Source organism: Ochotona curzoniae, unplaced genomic scaffold (genome assembly GCF_017591425.1).
Source record: "Ochotona curzoniae isolate NIBS_2020 unplaced genomic scaffold, NIBS_Ocur_1.0 contig_2404, whole genome shotgun sequence".
In the NCBI taxonomy this organism is placed as follows: Eukaryota; Metazoa; Chordata; class Mammalia; order Lagomorpha; family Ochotonidae; genus Ochotona; species Ochotona curzoniae.
The window spans coordinates 3,228,272-3,244,506 of record NW_024465451.1 but is presented as its reverse complement, the minus strand read 5'-3'; the positions used below and the strand labels follow the sequence as shown (position 1 = coordinate 3,244,506).

Below are 16,235 nucleotides of genomic sequence, written 5' to 3'. Positions count from 1 at the left end.
ACCGAAGCCAAGTGACGGGGCTTCTTTCTGCTAGGTTGTAGGGGTCCAAGCACTTGGGCCATCTCCTGTTGCTTTCCAAGGTGTGTTAGCAGAGAGCAGGATTGGACGTGGAGCAGCCACAACTTGACTGGCACTCACATGGGATGCTAGGGTTGCAGATGGCAGTATCACCTGTCATCCCACTCTGCCTGTCCCTCTTCCTTGTTTTACAAACAAGCTAATCTTTTTATTCAATTTTCCACAAACTTCTTTTAACAATTCAAGGGACAGAGTGAGTGCACACACTCCTACCTGCTGGGGCTCACTAAATGCCAGGCTGCGAGGAACTGGAGCATAAATGCCAGAATCCAGCTTTTCCACATCGTGGCAGGAGCCTAATTACTTAAGCCCTAACTGTCTTCCGGGGTCTGCAAGGGCCAGAAGCTGGAGCCAGGGCCAGAAGCTGGAGCCAGGGCCCAGAGCTGGGAGACAAACGCAGGCACTGCACTGAGGAACACAGATGTCTGCATGGCTAAGCTGAACATTTGCTCCCATGGTTTTCTCATCATCTGCATTCTGCATGAGCTTTCTAAAGACTCCTCGTGTATACATTTATAGATACACATTTTTAACATATACAAGTAATTCTTTAATTTTATTTTCTCATTTTCAAAAATACTTAAATGGAGAATTTTAATAATAAATATAACATAATGAACTCCCACAAAAACATCATTCAAACCCAACAACTATCAATCCACAGCTGATCTTGCCCCAATCAAGAATACCCTCGTGACCAGATTAATTTGAAGCAAATTCCAGGCATCACATCATTTTATCTGTAAATAACAATATTTCTTATAAAATTTCAAGTTTAAATTTCTATTTATACCAGCTGTTTCAAGCTTAAAAAATTTTTTTTAAAATAAGGTCCATACAATAACTGGCCAATGTCTTCAATTTATTTATTTAAAGATCAATTTATTTTTGTTGGAAAGGCAGATATACAGAGAGGAGAGAAGGAGAGGAAGATCTTCTGTCTGATGGTTCACTCCGCAAGCGGCCGCAATGGCCATAGCTGAGCCAATCGGAAGTCAGGAGCATGGAGCTTCATCCAGGTCTCCCACGCGGGTGCAGGTTTCCAAGGCTTTGAACCATCCTCAATTACTTTCCCAGGCCACAGGCAGGGAGCTGGATGGAAGTGGGACTGCTGGGATCAGAATTGGCACAAATATGGGATCCCGGTGTGTACAATGCGAGGACTTTAGCCACCAGGCCACCACACTGGGTCTTATTTATTTACTCTTTAAAAATCTTTTTTTTTTAAACTTGAAAGACAGATTCACAAAGAGAACCATCTACTGGTTCACTCTTCAAAATGGCTGCAACGGCCAAAGCTGGGTCAGTAGGAAGCCTGGAATCTCTTTCAGGTCTCCCTAATGGGTGTAGAGGCCCAAAACCCTGGGTCACCTTCTGCTACCTTCCCAAGCACCTTAACAGGGAGCTGGATCCAAAGCTGGGCAGCCATGATCCAAACTGGCACCCACACAGGACACACACCCCAACAATTAGTTGATAAAACAAATCCACATGTGTACCATTAAAATTATAAAAAAAAACTGCGTGGAAATGAGAAATGCCAAATTCAGGATGGTTTACTGTAGTGGTAGAGGTATGGCAAGTTTCACTTCTATCGCAGAGCACTTTGTTTCTGTCTGTACTTTCTCATTTCTTAATAAACAATAAAAGACAAAATGGCACATATTTGGCAAACATGGTGATATAAAGATGAATGGTATGTGGCATGGTGGCTCAGTGGGTTACCAATGCCACTTGCATTCCTGGCTGTTGCATTTCTGATCTAGCTCCCTGCTAATGCCCCTGGGAAAAAGCAAAGCAAGGCAGTCCAAGTGCTTGGACCCCTGCATTCATATGAAGTCCGGGGCCAGGCAGTTGGGGCCACTTAGCGAGTGAACATACAGAGGGAAGTTTCTCCGTTCTCTGCCTTTCAAATAAATAAATCTTTCACACAAAACGCAGTAAATTGATAGAGAACTCCTACTCTGCTTATTTAGAAATTAACCAAGATGCCTTTCCCTTCTAGTTGAATTCCACGTTAAATTGAATCATCACTAAACACCAGACATCTGAAACATTAAAAGCATCTTGTGAAGAGCCCCTGAATTCAAAGACACCTCAGCAGCCCCCGGGGGCTCAACACAGTGGGGAACATTGGTGGGATAAGAGGACTCTGAATCTAAAAAGGCCAAAGCTGATATGCTAACGAGTTTGCAAGGGACAAAAAAGCCTCTGAAAAAAATTCAAAGCCTCAAGTGAGGTCCCCACAAGGCAGGTTTCATTACTTCTCTGCCATTCTACCCTGTTTGGCACTTGTTTGCTAACCGCAACCTAAAATATGGGGACCCTTTTAGCTTTTAAGGGAAAATTATTTTTTCCACTTCCTTATTCTGCCATTCCCCCACCCCTCCTGTGACCCTATTCTGTCCTTCCACATCTCTCTCACCTGTCCACCCCCTTCTTCACACTTGTGTTTGCCACCCCCACTTTGTTCTCTAACCTCCTGGTACAACCTCAGAAACTGGTTTCCTGTCTATTTTTATCAAACCTTAAAAAACCCAGTGCCTACAGCCTGGGGGCCTTAATCGGGCCACTGACACGGCCACCTCAGGCTCCAGCCAGCACCCCTCCAGGACTGGAACTTCGAGGCTATTAGCACGTTGGATCTGACAGGTAGGGCCAGAGGCAAGGATCACTTCCAAGGGACAGGACTTCCCATCGGCCTCGGATGTCTGAATTCGCCCAAAGGCAATACACGTGAAAACATACAGCACAAAAAGCATTCATTCACTAGGCTCTGAGACTACTCCAGGACAAGGACACAACGCTTGCTTTGTTTTAAATCAAAGTGAACTGAAATTATCTGTGAAGGACTCTGCAACTCCCTTTGAGGAACTGGCAACACGGTGGGACAGAAAACCAAGGCAAGGCTTCTCTGAGACCAGATATTCCTAAAACTGCTGCTGCTGCAACAGGTCTGTCTCGAAAGCAAAAGAAAAAAAAAAAAAAAGAGAGAGAGAGAGAAAAAAAAAGCCTTTTTACGAAATTCAGACGGGTCGGCTAAAACCCAAACTCGACCAAAGCGGACACCTCGTCAGGGTGGTCGGTGTGCAATTCAAGCCCTCTCCAGGGCCGACCACCATACCAGGCCAGCGTCCAGCGTCCAGGCCAGAGGAAGGCTGGCCCAGGTGCATCCACCCTAAACAAAACGCCTCCGAAACGTCCCGCAGCGTGGCGGCATCGCTCCCCGGGGCAGGGTCCCTTCCACTACTCTCCTCCCCGTGCCCAAGCTGGGAGCGACGGCGCTGGCTGCTGCTCCGCACCCCCTCCCCCGACAGCGGCCAGGTCTCCGGGCCGAGGACGCCCCCAGCCCCCGACCACTGCCTCACTCGCCCCCGAGTCCTCACGCCCCGCGAGCGAGACGCTCGAGATCTTTCCCTGCCTTGACAACACTCTCCCTGCGAGCTGGCACGGGGGCCTCGCCCATCCCCCAGGCCGCAGGCCCCCAGCCCCACTGGGCAGGGGAAGCCGACTCCGTTCCCCGCTTCTCCCAGGATCAAACAGCCTCGCTGCTTAGCACGATGAGGAGCGTCGCTCGCCCGCAGACGCTGGGGCGGGGAGGGGGGGCGGGGTGGGGACATTTCCCCGCCATCACCTCAGAAGCGAGAACCAAGCTCTTCTCACGGTAGAGCGAGGGCGTCCCTCTCCCTCAAAACCGGGCGGATGGGGTGCGCAGCCCCCTTCGAAGAAGCAACAGGCGCCTCATCCCCCGCCCCGCCAGGAAACGCCGACCCCCATCTCCTCCTTCCCGCGTTTCACCTCCGGAAGATGCGCCAGAGCCTGGGCGAACGACGCTGCCTCACTCCGCCCCCGGCGCCATTTTGTCGCCCCCTCCTCGACCTCCCCCACACCCGGCCAACTCCAGAGGCAGGGCAAGCCCGTTTTGATTGGCAGGAAACCGCCCCGCCTCTAAGCAACTTGCGCGTGCGCGGGCGGTGCGGCCACGCCCCTACCTTGCACCTCCCACCCTGCTTTCTGGCTCCACCCCTTCCCGCCTCATCGACTCGTTCGACTCTCCGCTGCTCCTCTTTTCCGCACTGCTCGCGAACGGATTCAGACTGAGGAAGACGAACGTCGAGCTCAGCTGACGCAACCCGGGCCGGACTCGCGTGACAGTTCCCGGCACGCCGCGACCGAGGCAGGGGACCACGCTGAGCCATGGGGGACGCTCCGAGTCCGGAAGAGAAGCTGCATCTTATCACCCGGAACCTGCAGGTTGGGCCTCGGGAATGGATGGGAATGTGCCGTTGGAGACTGGGGCTCCTGGGTCTGCTGGTGTTTCGAGCGGCACTACCGGGTCCTAAGTGGATGGGGACAGGGATTGCGCGCCGTGCAGCTCGGAGAGGGTACAACCCTTCCTCCTGGGTCAGTCCCGGGGCGCCACGGACACCGATGAGCGGCTGCGTTGTGGGAACGCGGCTTTGAATCTCGGACCCCCACCCGATTGTGGGCCACGCGCGGTGCTAGGCGCTGGGCAGGCGTCAGGGCCCTGCGCATCCAGGGTCTGCCGGGAGGGTCTCGGACGTTTCAGATGGCCCCTGACCACATCACGGCCAGTGGTATCGAGCGCAGGATAGGACTGTGCGGGGGGCTTTGGGCGTGGGGGCCGGCCTCCCTGAGCAAGGGACCTCTCCCCTGGGCCCTGAAGGATGTTCCCGCTGTGGCCGGCAGCCGCAGGAATAGGGAAGAATGTGGGGAAGGGCATTGCAGATGGAGGGGACAGTAGCAGAGGAAGAGGGCTGCCCAGAGCCAAGACCATTGGGCTGGAGTGGACTGGGTTCCTGGCTGACCCGGCTGCGCCTCCCCAGGCTCCTGGCTACTGTCTTGCCAGAAGGAGGCCCACCTCACCAGGAACCCGCCCGCCACACCTGTCCCTTCCCTGCTCCACCTTTGTTTCTTTGTTGTTCCTTATTGCTTCTCACAATCACAATCAGACATGCTTTACCTTTTACTTGTGTATTTAGCAAGCATGAGTGAGGGATTGACATAAGGGCCCTAGGAGCTTTGATCTACCAGATCAGCTTTAACTTGAGCCTTGGCCTTGGGACCCTGCACCCACATGGGAGACTCAGGAAGAAGCTCCTGGTTCCTGGCTTCGAATTGACGTATCTCTGCCATTGTGGCCAGTTTGGGAATGAACCAGTGGACAGAAGATCTTTATCTCTTCTCTCTGTAAATCTGCCTTTCCAATAAAAAAAAAAAATTTTTTTTAATGATGTTAATAGGACCTGGCGCAGTAGCCTGCTGCCTGAAGTCCTTACTTTGCCTATGCCAGGATCCCATATGGGTGCCGGTTCTAATCCCTGCAGCTCCACTCCCCATCCAACTCCCTGCTTTGTGGCCTGGGAAAGCAGTCGAGGACAACCCAAAGTCTTGGGATCCTGCACCCACGTGGGAAACCCAGAAGAGACTCCAGGCTGCTGGCTTTGGATCAGCTCAGTTCTGGTCTTTATGGCCGCTTGGGAGTGAACCATCAGACAGAAGAGCTTCCTCTCTGTCTCTCCTCCTCTCTGTATATCTGCCTTTCCAACAAAAATAAATTGATCTTTAAATAAATAAATTGGCTGCAATGGCCAGAGCTGAGCCTAACTGAAGCTAGGATCGCTTCTAGGTCTCCCACGTGGGTTCAGTCTTCCAAGTCTTTGGGCCTTCCTCCACTGCTTTCCCAGGCCACAAGCAGAGAGCTGGATGGGAAGTGGAGCATCAAGGACACAAACCGGTGCCCATATGGGATGCTGGTGCTTAGAGGTAAAGGATTAGCCATTTGAGCCATTCTACTAGTCCCAGCACAGAGCTTTAAAAAAGATAATTTTTTTTTGAAATGCAGAGTGACAGAGAAACATTTTTCAATCACAGTTCACTTGCTAAATGGCCACAATACTGGGGCTGGTGCAAGCTATTATTAGGAATCAGGAACTCCAACTCCTTCTCCCATGTGTATGACAGGGACCCAAGTATTTAAACCAGCACCTGTTGCTGGCCAGGTGCAAAAGCAGGAAGGTGGGTTAGAAGCAGAGTAACCAGTGCTGTGGTTTAGGTTTCAACAGCTTGCAGATGTGGCCTATACTTTATTTACTAAGAACAAAATATGTAATCAGGAGCTCTGAGGCTGCAGAATCCACTACTTACAGATAGATGTAGGCCATGTGAGGAATGAATCCTTAGGGACACCTAACGATAGGGCCACTATACTTGCAGGTGAACAGGGGGACTGAGACGTGGTGGATTGGAGTGGAAAGACTGGAGGATCTTATGGGTCAGACTCATGCACCAGCCTACATGGGAGTCCTGAAATAGGCTTGATAGCATGAAACGTTGCTGACCACTACACAGCAGTCCATGCAAAAGCTAGGGTTGTGGGCCTATCTGGCAAAGCTAGATCCTAGTACCTGACTGAATGTCGGTACAAGGGACAGGTCACATTAGGCAGGGCCATGACACTAACCAGCACGTGAGAGAACCAGGTCCAGGGGGATATGTGGGCCTGTGAAAATTCAAGTCCTACTGGTTAGCTCAAGAGTTAGGGTGGTGATGGGCTAAGCTAGGTGTGACTATGGAACCTGCCATCACTCACGTGTGTAGGGACTGAGAACAGTCTGGGCAGATCCAGGCTGCAGCACCCACATGTGTATCATAAAACAAGGGGTAAGGCATACCAGGCCACAACGTTCACCAGCTCATGCAAGGCCAAGATGGAGGGACAGGCTAAGCCAGGCAAGGGCCTAGAACCCACTGACATGCATGAAATCTGGGTCTGGGAGTGGGCCAACTAAGGGAACTTGGGAAATTCCCCAAGTGGGTCATCGCTCCCCCTGGTGAGCAGGTGAGCACGTGGTCCAGTCTGGAGGTAAGGCAAGCTGGGCAAGGTATCCCCAACTGTTGGCAAATATGTAGGTTGGTTTTGGAAGGGGGCAGACCAGGCAAGGCTGAGCAAACCTTAACTCATCAACAAGTGCAGAAACCAGGCTGGGTAGGCTATCACACCTACTTGTTTGCATAAGCAGGGTCAGGTTCCAGGACCCACCAGCGAGAGTTAGGACTGGGAGCTGGCTAGATCAGGCCAGGCTACAGCATCCAAAGGCAAAGGCCAAGAAAGGGGAGATTGTACCAAGCTGGGTCAGAGCAACCACTGGCACAAGCAGGATCTATTGCTGGGAACAGGCCTGGTTAGGGAGAAAAGAAGATGCCCTGGCTGGGTTGTGATTCCCACTGGTGAGTGCGAAGGCTGGAGTGTGTGCTGCTATCTGGTTTAGACATGGCTGCAGTGTCCATCGGTATAAGTGTGGACTGGGTCTGATATGCACCGGACTGGGCCAGACTCCAGCACCCACCAGTGCTTGTGTGAACCAGTATAGGTATAGGATAGTCTACGCTAGGTCTCTGCCGCTGCTGAGCCATGTGTGAGTTGTGCCTGGGTGTGAACAAGGCTTGGCTGGGCTATAACTCCCAACAGTAAAAACCAGAATGGGTGAGGGCCAGTCAGGAAAGGCCACTTTTCCTGCTAGGATAGGAGGTGTACTAAGTAGGGCTGAACCATACACTCACCAATGGGTGTGAGATTTGGTGTCAGGAAAGGTTCTGATGGAAGAGCTTGGGGAACTCCTCTGTCAGGATACAGTCCCTGCAGATGAGCCCAAGAACCATGATAGGGAGCAGCCCAGACCAGGCCAGGTAAATGATTCACACAGGCATACATTTGGTGCAGGTCAGGGTCAAACCAAGCTGGGCCAGTTCATATCACCCTCTGGCAAATCCGAATGGAGTGTGGGTCAGGTCAGGTTCGGTCGCAACATATACCAGTACACATAAGGGCTAGGACTGGGTGCCAGCTGAGCTGGGCTAGGCTGTATCCCCCACCAGAGTAAGCTGGAAGTGGGGGTGGGCCAGACCCAGCCAGGCTACAGCACCCACTGGCAAATGCTAAGGTGAGGCAGGCCAGGCCAGACTGGTCTGCAGCACCTAACCAGCACATGTGAGACCAAGCAGGGCGGGGGCAAAGCTGGTAGTAGGGCTTTGTGGGGCTCCCCTGCTGGACCACCACTCCTACTGGTGAACGTGAGAGTTGGGATGGGGGCAGATCAGGCTGGACAGGGATACAATGCCTGTGGGCCTCATGAGAGCTAGATCAGGAAAAAGCCAGGCTGGGTTGACTGTTCCTACTGGTATAAGCATAAGACAGAGTAGGTGTGGGTTAGTTGGGCTTTGCTGCAGTATCAGCTGGCAGATGATGGCACAGGGGGAGGGGGCAAATTCTGCCAAGTTAAAACTGCAGAACTACCTGGAGAGTGCAAAATCCAGGAGTCGGAGTGGGAAATAGTGGCCACCTCCCTCTTGGATTGTCACTCTGACTGGTGAGCATGAGAACCAGGACTAGGGTAGGCATGGCTAGACAGAGAGTAGCACCCGCTGGCACGTGTATGCGTTTGATAGTGGAATTGATTGGATTGAACTAAACTTAAATGCCCATTGACATGTATGAGAATTGAATGGAACGTGGGACAGACTGGACCAGTCTGCTATACAACTGACAAGCACAGGAACCAAGGCAGGGGATGGGCCTGGTAGGGGCTATTGCTGGTCGCTCCGACTAGCTTGCTGCAGCTCCCACTGGTTTGCGTGAGGCCGAGTGTATGGTGGGCAGGATCAGGCTGGGCTGCAACACCCATTGGTTTGTGTAGAAGACAGGGCTGGAGGCAGAACTGACCCAGGAATTGCAACCACTAGCATGTGCATAAGCTGATTTGGGCAACAGGCTGTGCTGGACCCGGTATTGGCAAGCACACGCAAGAATCAGGTCTGGGATCACCTCAGATAAAGTTTCTTTGGGAATTCCCCAGCTGAATTGCTGATTTCAGAACCCCAAACATGGAGAGAATTGTAGGTTCCATGGTCTGACCATGGAGTGCATGTGTCAGAGCTGGGCCTCCTCAGTGGCTTAGATGGAGCAGTGGACAGCGTATCCAGGTGCATATGGAGGATATGGCAGTACATTGGAGCCTGCAGAGAACACCTGGTACCATAATAGAGGATGGAGGATAGAACAAATTGATCAACTACCCCAAGCAGGGTAGGCAGTGAATATTTGGGCAAACTGAATAAAGTGGACTGTGTCAACCAGTTGATTCTGGAGAGATTTCATCATGCTTGGAGTGGCAAGATTGGCAGTAATTCAAACTATTGGATTATCAAAACCTCTTGAGCAGGACCCTCAGAACATGCCAAACATCAGAGATCCTGGGTAGTGGCAGGTGACTGTCCTCCATCCTTGGGTCCAGAGGCCTCTGGGAGGGTAGGAGTGGCTTTTTCCCTTTCCCTCTCTTCCTCCAGATACAGGAAGGAAAAAAAAAAAAGAATTAATGGTCTCACCCACCTCTTCCTGTAGCCCTTTACCCTTGTCACCCAAATTAACCCTGTAAAAAATCATGAAAAAAAAAAAATGAAAGGGCCAGGCATGGTAGCCTAGTGGCTGAAGTCCTTGCCTGGCGAGTACCAGGGCCCCTTGTGGGCACTGGTTCATGTCCCAGCTATTCTACTTCCTATCCAGCTCTCTGCTGGTGGCATAAGAAAGCAGTCAAAGATGGCCTAAAGCTTTGGGACCCTATGCCTGTATTGGAGACCTAGAAGAAGCTCTGGGCTCCTGGCTTCAGCTCGGCTTAGCTCTGGCCATTGCAGATGGAACATCTTTCCGTCTCTCCTCCTCTCTGTTTATCTGCCTGTCCAATATAAATAAATAAATAATTTTTAAAAGAACAAATGAAAATCATTAAAGGTTTTAAAAGTGAATGAGTCAATCACATGTAGAAATTGGGGGGAGGGTGTCTATTTGAAGGGCAGAATTATAAAGAGAGGGAGACAAAGAAATCTATCCACTGGTTCATTGCCCAAGTGGCCACAACAGCTTAGTTTGGGCCTGGCTCAAGCCAAGAACCTGGAACTCCATCTAGGTTTCCACAAGTATTGCTTTCCCAGACAGCAGTAGCAAGCTCATCTGAAATGGAACAGCTGGAATTCCAACCAGCTCTCATGTGGAATGTTGGCTCCCAAATATTGAAATTTAAAGTTTTCTTAAGAATGATAAGCAAGGCAGGCCCAGTGTGGTAGCCTAGTGGCTAAAAGTCCTCACCTTGCACATGTAAGGATACCATATGGGTGCCGGTTTGTGTCCTGGCAGTCACACTTCCTTCCCAGCTCCCTGCTTGTGGCCTGGGAAAACAGTCAAGGACAGCCCAAGGCCTTGGGACCCCACACCCATGTGGGAGACCCGGAAGAGGCTCCTGGCTCTTGGGTTCGCATCGGCTCAGCTCTGGCCATTTCGACCACCTGGGGAGTGAATCATTGGAAGGAAGGTCTTCCTCTCTGTTTCTCTTCCTCTCTGTATATCTTACTTTACAATAAAAAATAAATCTTTTAAAAAAAAAATGGTAAGCAATGTAGCTTAATGAGATGGGGCATTCATCAGAACAGACGGTACTTCCTCAGAGCCTGAGAGAGTGCCCAGCCAGTAAGCAAAATGACACAGCTTAATGGAGAGAATACTCTTGACAAACCAGGTAGCCATCTCAACAAAGAACTGAAAGAACATCCTCCTCCCCCTGAAAGCCTAGGCAGGTGTCTCAGGAGAGCCTGGGTGTGCACTCTGTCTACAGGACAAAGGGCTTGCTGGGTGTGAAGTAGGCAGATTTCCTCCCAAGTATTGTCAGACCAAGTAGCCCACTTGGCACTGTGTGGAAAGGAATCTCCTGGGATGCCTTGCTGGAGGGGCACCTACGGAGTTATCAGGGTGAGGGAAGAACTGTGTTGTGTAACACACTCGGGGGCTTCCTAGGTGTACTTCTGAGTTTGCTGCCTTGTTTTCCACAGGCACCTCCCACACACATGGGCTAGTTTCTAACTTCCTATCTAATAGTGCGATAGTGGCCTGGGTTGGCATGGGTGACACAGAGACAGAGAGAAGTAGGAGGACTTAAAATTCAGAGCCACTGGGCAGCATACTAAATACTGCTGGTGCTATTCAGAGAGCCAGGGGTGAATCTGTATGTGGAGAAGTTGATCAGGAGTGAGTGAGGAAGGCAGGAGTGTGAGTTTAGTTTTGAGCATGTGGAGTTTGAGCTATTGGGTTGATAACAATTACATAATTCTTACAAAGTCTTCAGAAAACTCACGTATGATAAGAAAAGCCATAACAATCAGTAATATTAATGATTAGGAAAAAAAGCAGGAATAGCTAGCAAAAAACCTAAGCAGCCACATAAGAGGAACCCAGAGAAAAATAAAGGAAGGGAATGCTTCAAGGAGGGCGTGAGAGCTAAAAAGGATTCACTGAATTTAGCAAGATAGAGGTCATTCATGGTCTTGCAAGAATGCACATGATGCTTGGATTTCAGGAGCATGGTGGGGTACAGAACTCGGGTTGGAACAGAAGATAGGAGATGGAGACCAGAACCGAGAGACAACTCACCTGAAAAGCAGCAGCGGAAGGCAGGGAACAATCTGTGCTCCCCACACTCATGCCTCTGGGTCTGTTCGTGGGAGCACTGGAAGCAGTACTCATTGCCTTTCAGCACCAAGAGCGAGATTGAGCATGGTGGGTGCTCCGTGCTCGCTTGCCCCTAAGCCTGGTGACACCTGCTTCTGTTTCCATACCTCAGAGTAGAGGATGAGGCAGCGAGGGGCGGCAGCTGCATTAAAGCAGTTCTTGTGCTTCCACGACAGGAGGTTCTGGGGGAAGAGAAGCTGAAGGAGATCCTGAAGGAGCGGGAACTTAAGGTTTACTGGGGCACAGCAACCACGGGCAAGCCACACGTGGCCTACTTCGTGCCTATGTCAAAGATTGCGGACTTTCTGAAGGCCGGATGTGAGGTAAGAACACGTGCTATAAACAAACAGTTGCTCCCTGGGGGGTGAACAAGAGAGGTTGGCAAGGTACGGCTTCCAGGGAACGGCAGGACAAATTCATGTGTTGCTTGTCTCTGATCACCTGGGTACAGGTCACCATTCTGTTTGCGGATCTTCACGCCTACTTGGACAACATGAAAGCGCCGTGGGAACTTCTAGAACTGCGGACCAGTTACTATGAGAACGTGATCAAGGCAATGCTGGAGAGCATCGGCGTGCCCCTGGAGAAGCTCAAGTTTGTGAAAGGCACTGATTACCAGCTCAGCAAGTAAGTGCTTGGCTCTCTGCCATCCTGCTGGCTCTGGTGCCCCTGACTAATTGCAGACACACCAAGTCCAGAAACTCGTTAAGTCTGGATTAACAGCTGTCTGACACCGTGTCAAGAGCGGTGCATCAAAGGTAGACCATTTGCCCCTTTGAACATGTCATCCATCAGAAATGTCCTGATGACTGAGTACCTAGATGCTGTCCTGCCGGGGAGGTAAATCTCACCACAGCAAAGGCTTTGGTCTTGTAGTACCCGCAGAACGTGAGGGGAAGAGACGTGAGTGACCCAGCTTCTCTTTCTCCTCCAGCCTCAGCTCAGAGTGATAAGCGTGAAGGTCCTGGCTTTGGATCAGCTCACTCCAGCTGTTGGGGCTGGTTGGTAGATGGAAAGCAAGTGGTAAGACAGGCACAAATGAAACATGAATAGGAGAAAGACTGAGAAACAGTAGTAAAGGTGCAGGCAAGGAGGTGGCTTTACCCACTACACCACAACACCAGCCTACTACTGGGTATTCCTGAGGAAATATATAAAATACTTAGAAAATAGTGTATAGGACTATCTTATGATCTCAGGGTGGGAAAAATTCAACCACATTAAAGTTAGAACCTTTAATATACAAAAATAAAAAGAAAAGCCACAAACTGAGATAAGATATACTTTTAACACATATAACTAGCAAAGGATTCATATCTAATGCACTTCCCCCCAAAAAATGAATCGATTGCTTAGAAAGCAGCTCAGTCCAGCAAAGACTCCAGATATTTCACAGAAGAAACCCAAATAACTGATAAGAATGTGGGAAAATTCTTAGGGTCCTGGGTTATTACTCGAAGAAATGTAGGCTAGAAGCACAGGGAGAAATCTCTCCATGCTCACAAAATTGGCAAACTTTTTTTTAAAAGATTTTATTTATTTATTGGAAAGTCAGATATACAGAGAGGAGGAGAGACACAGAGGAAGATCTTCCGTCCGATGATTCACTCCCCAAGTGAGCGCAACGGCTGATGCTATGCCAGTCCGAAGCCAGGATCCAGGAACTTCTTCCGGGTCTCCCACACAGGTGCAGGGTCCCAAAGCTTTGGGCCATCCTCGACTGTTTTCCCAGGCCACAAGCGGGGAGCTGGATGGGAAGTGGAGCTGCCAGGATTAGAACCGGTGCCCATATAGGATCCCGGTGTGTTCAAGGCGAGGAGTTTAGCCACTAGGCCACGCCGCCAGGCCCGGCAAACATTTTAAATGATAACAAAATTAAGTAATAATGTTGAGCACCACTTTAGGAGGAAATACAGTGCTCACATGTGGCATAAGAGGTACACCTCTGACTTGAGATGCCAGCATTCCCAATGGACGCCAGCTAGTGTTCCAGATGCTCCACTTGTAACCCAGCTTTCTGCTAATGACCTGGGGAAAGCTTCCCAAGATGACTGAAGCACTTAGGCCCCTGTCACCACATAAGAGACCAGGGGGAAGCTTCTAGCTTCTGACTTCCACCTGGGGACTAAACCAGTAAGTAGAAGATGTCTCTCTAACACTGACTTTCAAATAAATAAATAAATCTTTTAAAAAGAGAGGGAGAAGAAGGTGAGAGAGAGGAAGGAAGGAAAGAAAGATTAATATTATCCACTAGAGTTCAATATCCAAGTTCCCTGCCATCCACATACCAGGTATATGTAGAGAAAGTTGCACATATGTAACGTGGTACACGAATGTGGCTGTTTATCATACTCTGCTGAGAGATGCATACAGAGCAGAAAATTACAAACAAATGCTCAAGTCCACCACAGTGGTTATTCTGAAGGAGGAAGAGGAAGTAGACAGGATTGTGGAGGGGCCTCAGGAGTTTTAGGAGTAATTGTCAGGTCTTAATTCTTTTTGAAGATTTATTTTTATTTGAGAGGCAGAGTTAGAGAAGGTGAGATCTTCCATCTGCTAGTTCACTCCCCAAGTGGCTGCAATAGCTGGAGCTGAGCTTATCTGAGGCCAGGAGCTTCCTCTGGATCTCCTGTGGGTACAGAGGCCCAAGGACTTGAGCCCTCCTCCACCACTTTCCCAGGCCATGTGCCTGGATTGGAAGTGATGCAGCCAGGACATGAATTGACATCCATATGGGATGCTAGCAGCATTGATGGAAGCCTAACCTACTACAGCATGGTGCTGGCCCCAGTGACTTCTCCTGTATTTAACATTGAGGGGAAAGGCATAGACAATAGATGGAGAAATAAGGAAAAACTTTTAAAAAGAAAAAAGATATTGACTTATTGTTGGAAAGGCAGATTTACAGAGAGGAGGAGAGAAAGATTGTCCATCCAATGGTTCACTCCCCAAATGGCCGCAGTGAGCCAATTTGAAGCTAGGAGCCCCTTCTGGGTCTCCCATGCGGGTGCAGGGTCCCAAGGGTTTGGGCCATCCTTGACTGCTTTCCCAAGCCACAAGCAGGGAACTAGATGGGAAGTGGAGCAGCCAGGACAGGAACTGATGCCCTTATGGATCCTGGCGCATGTGAGGTGAGGATTAGCCACTAAGCTATTGCACTGGGCCCAGGAAGAACAACTTTTAAAAACGTTATTTTGAATGAATCCTCTCGGTACTCATAGCGCCCTCTTTGAATATCTTCAATAACTTTGGGGACATGCATTCACATGCTTTACCGGTGCCCCAAGAGTGAGACCTGGAGCCCATCTCACAGTCATCCTCTTTCTTTGCCTTTAGAGAGTACACATTGGATGTGTACCGACTCTCCTCGGTGGTCACACAGCACGATGCCAAGAAGGCTGGAGCGGAGGTGGTGAAGCAGGTGGAGCATCCTTTACTGAGCGGGCTGCTGTACCCAGGACTCCAGGTACTTGACAGGGTAGTGTGGGCCTAGCTGGACAGAGGGCCATGCTGGGCCTTTAGCCGCTAGGCTTCCTCACCCATTTCTGACCAAGCAGAGATACCCATCGCTTCCTTTGTCAGGGCCATGCCACTGGGGTTGGCCTCAGCACCCTGTCCTCATAGGCTCTGTTTACAGGTCTCTATCACCTGGATAACAGGGCTTCTAAAAGTGGGGCTCGGGGTCCGGCTCCCCGCACCCTCAGTGCTGGCTCCAGGCGTAGTGGGTCCTAGTGACGGTCACTGTCTGTTTTCCTATTCCATCTCACCTGTTTTTTCTTGAGCTGTTATTGTAGGGTTTTTGACGGCAGAAACCTCAATTCTTGTCTCACAGGAAGGAAGAATTTTTGTGCAGACACAAAACTGTGCAGACACAGTTTAGTTTTAAAGCAAGATTTATTAGAAAAGCTGAGAAAGGAGACTCTCGTCCTAGTGACGGGAGGGGGCTCTGAGATAGAAAGGACCCTTACCCCCTGCCATAGTGGCAGGAGGAAAAGTGGAAAAAAGACCCATATCAATGGTGGGGAAAGCATCTTTTAAAGGTTTACCTCAAAGATGTTTCTCCATAAACAAGGAGAATTCCTGGTTTCCATGGTACCTGGCCTTGGGACAAAAGGCCAGAAAGGTGTCACTAGCCAACTTCCTTGATCCCTTTCTACCGATAAAGAGACCAGTCTGAGCCCCTCCCCCTTGGCAATGGACTGAGACAGAATCAGGGTGACACTTCAGATGGGGAATTGGTATGTTAATGTCACCCTTGTCTCTTAGGGAAGCCTTCCTGATATGTTAAAATTCACACCTGTCTCTCTGTTCTCTGGTGAATCCAAGACATGGTGGGGAAACTACCTCTTTATATTTGAGGGAAAAAATGATGACTTGGGAACCCAGAATACCCTAGTTGCCTACTATCCAGTCTTACTCCTTTCTCACTGTCATGGGAGTTGGCCACACACTTGACATTTGTAACAGGCTGCCTTGTGTGACATGCCTGTGTTGTATCTTCCTCTATTCTCTCTATTCCCTGCCCAGCGCCAGCTTGTGAGTATCCGAGGGTGAAGAATACATACATTTTGTTTATGTGTTC

At 50.0% G+C, this 16,235-nt stretch overlaps 2 protein-coding genes across 6 annotated transcripts in view; one reads left to right on the top strand and one right to left on the bottom strand.

Annotated features, from left to right (window-relative positions):
• LOC121152213 (S100P binding protein) overlaps window positions 1–3,960 on the bottom strand; it is a 37,418-nt gene extending 33,458 nt beyond the window's left edge. For 2 of the 4 annotated variants that reach the window (XM_040974151.1, XM_040974154.1), the window contains exon 1: window positions 3,877–3,960. The gene's annotated coding sequence lies outside the window, so the exon portion shown is untranslated. Of the gene's footprint in view, window positions 1–3,712; window positions 3,840–3,876 lie in introns of those variants that run through there. The other 2 variants (XM_040974150.1, XM_040974153.1) reach the window with 2 other exon arrangements.
• Window positions 3,961–4,153: 193 nt separating this feature from the next.
• YARS1 (tyrosyl-tRNA synthetase 1) overlaps window positions 4,154–16,235 on the top strand; it is a 34,829-nt gene continuing 22,747 nt past the window's right edge. For both annotated transcript variants that reach the window (XR_005883248.1, XM_040974145.1), the window contains exons 1-4: window positions 4,154–4,332; window positions 11,830–11,976; window positions 12,105–12,280; window positions 14,990–15,119. Coding sequence is in view for 1 of the 2 variants with exons in the window: in XM_040974145.1 (XP_040830079.1) it covers window positions 4,276–4,332; window positions 11,830–11,976; window positions 12,105–12,280; window positions 14,990–15,119 (510 nt within the window). In the remaining variant the exon portion in view is untranslated. The remainder of the gene's footprint in view (window positions 4,333–11,829; window positions 11,977–12,104; window positions 12,281–14,989; window positions 15,120–16,235) is intronic.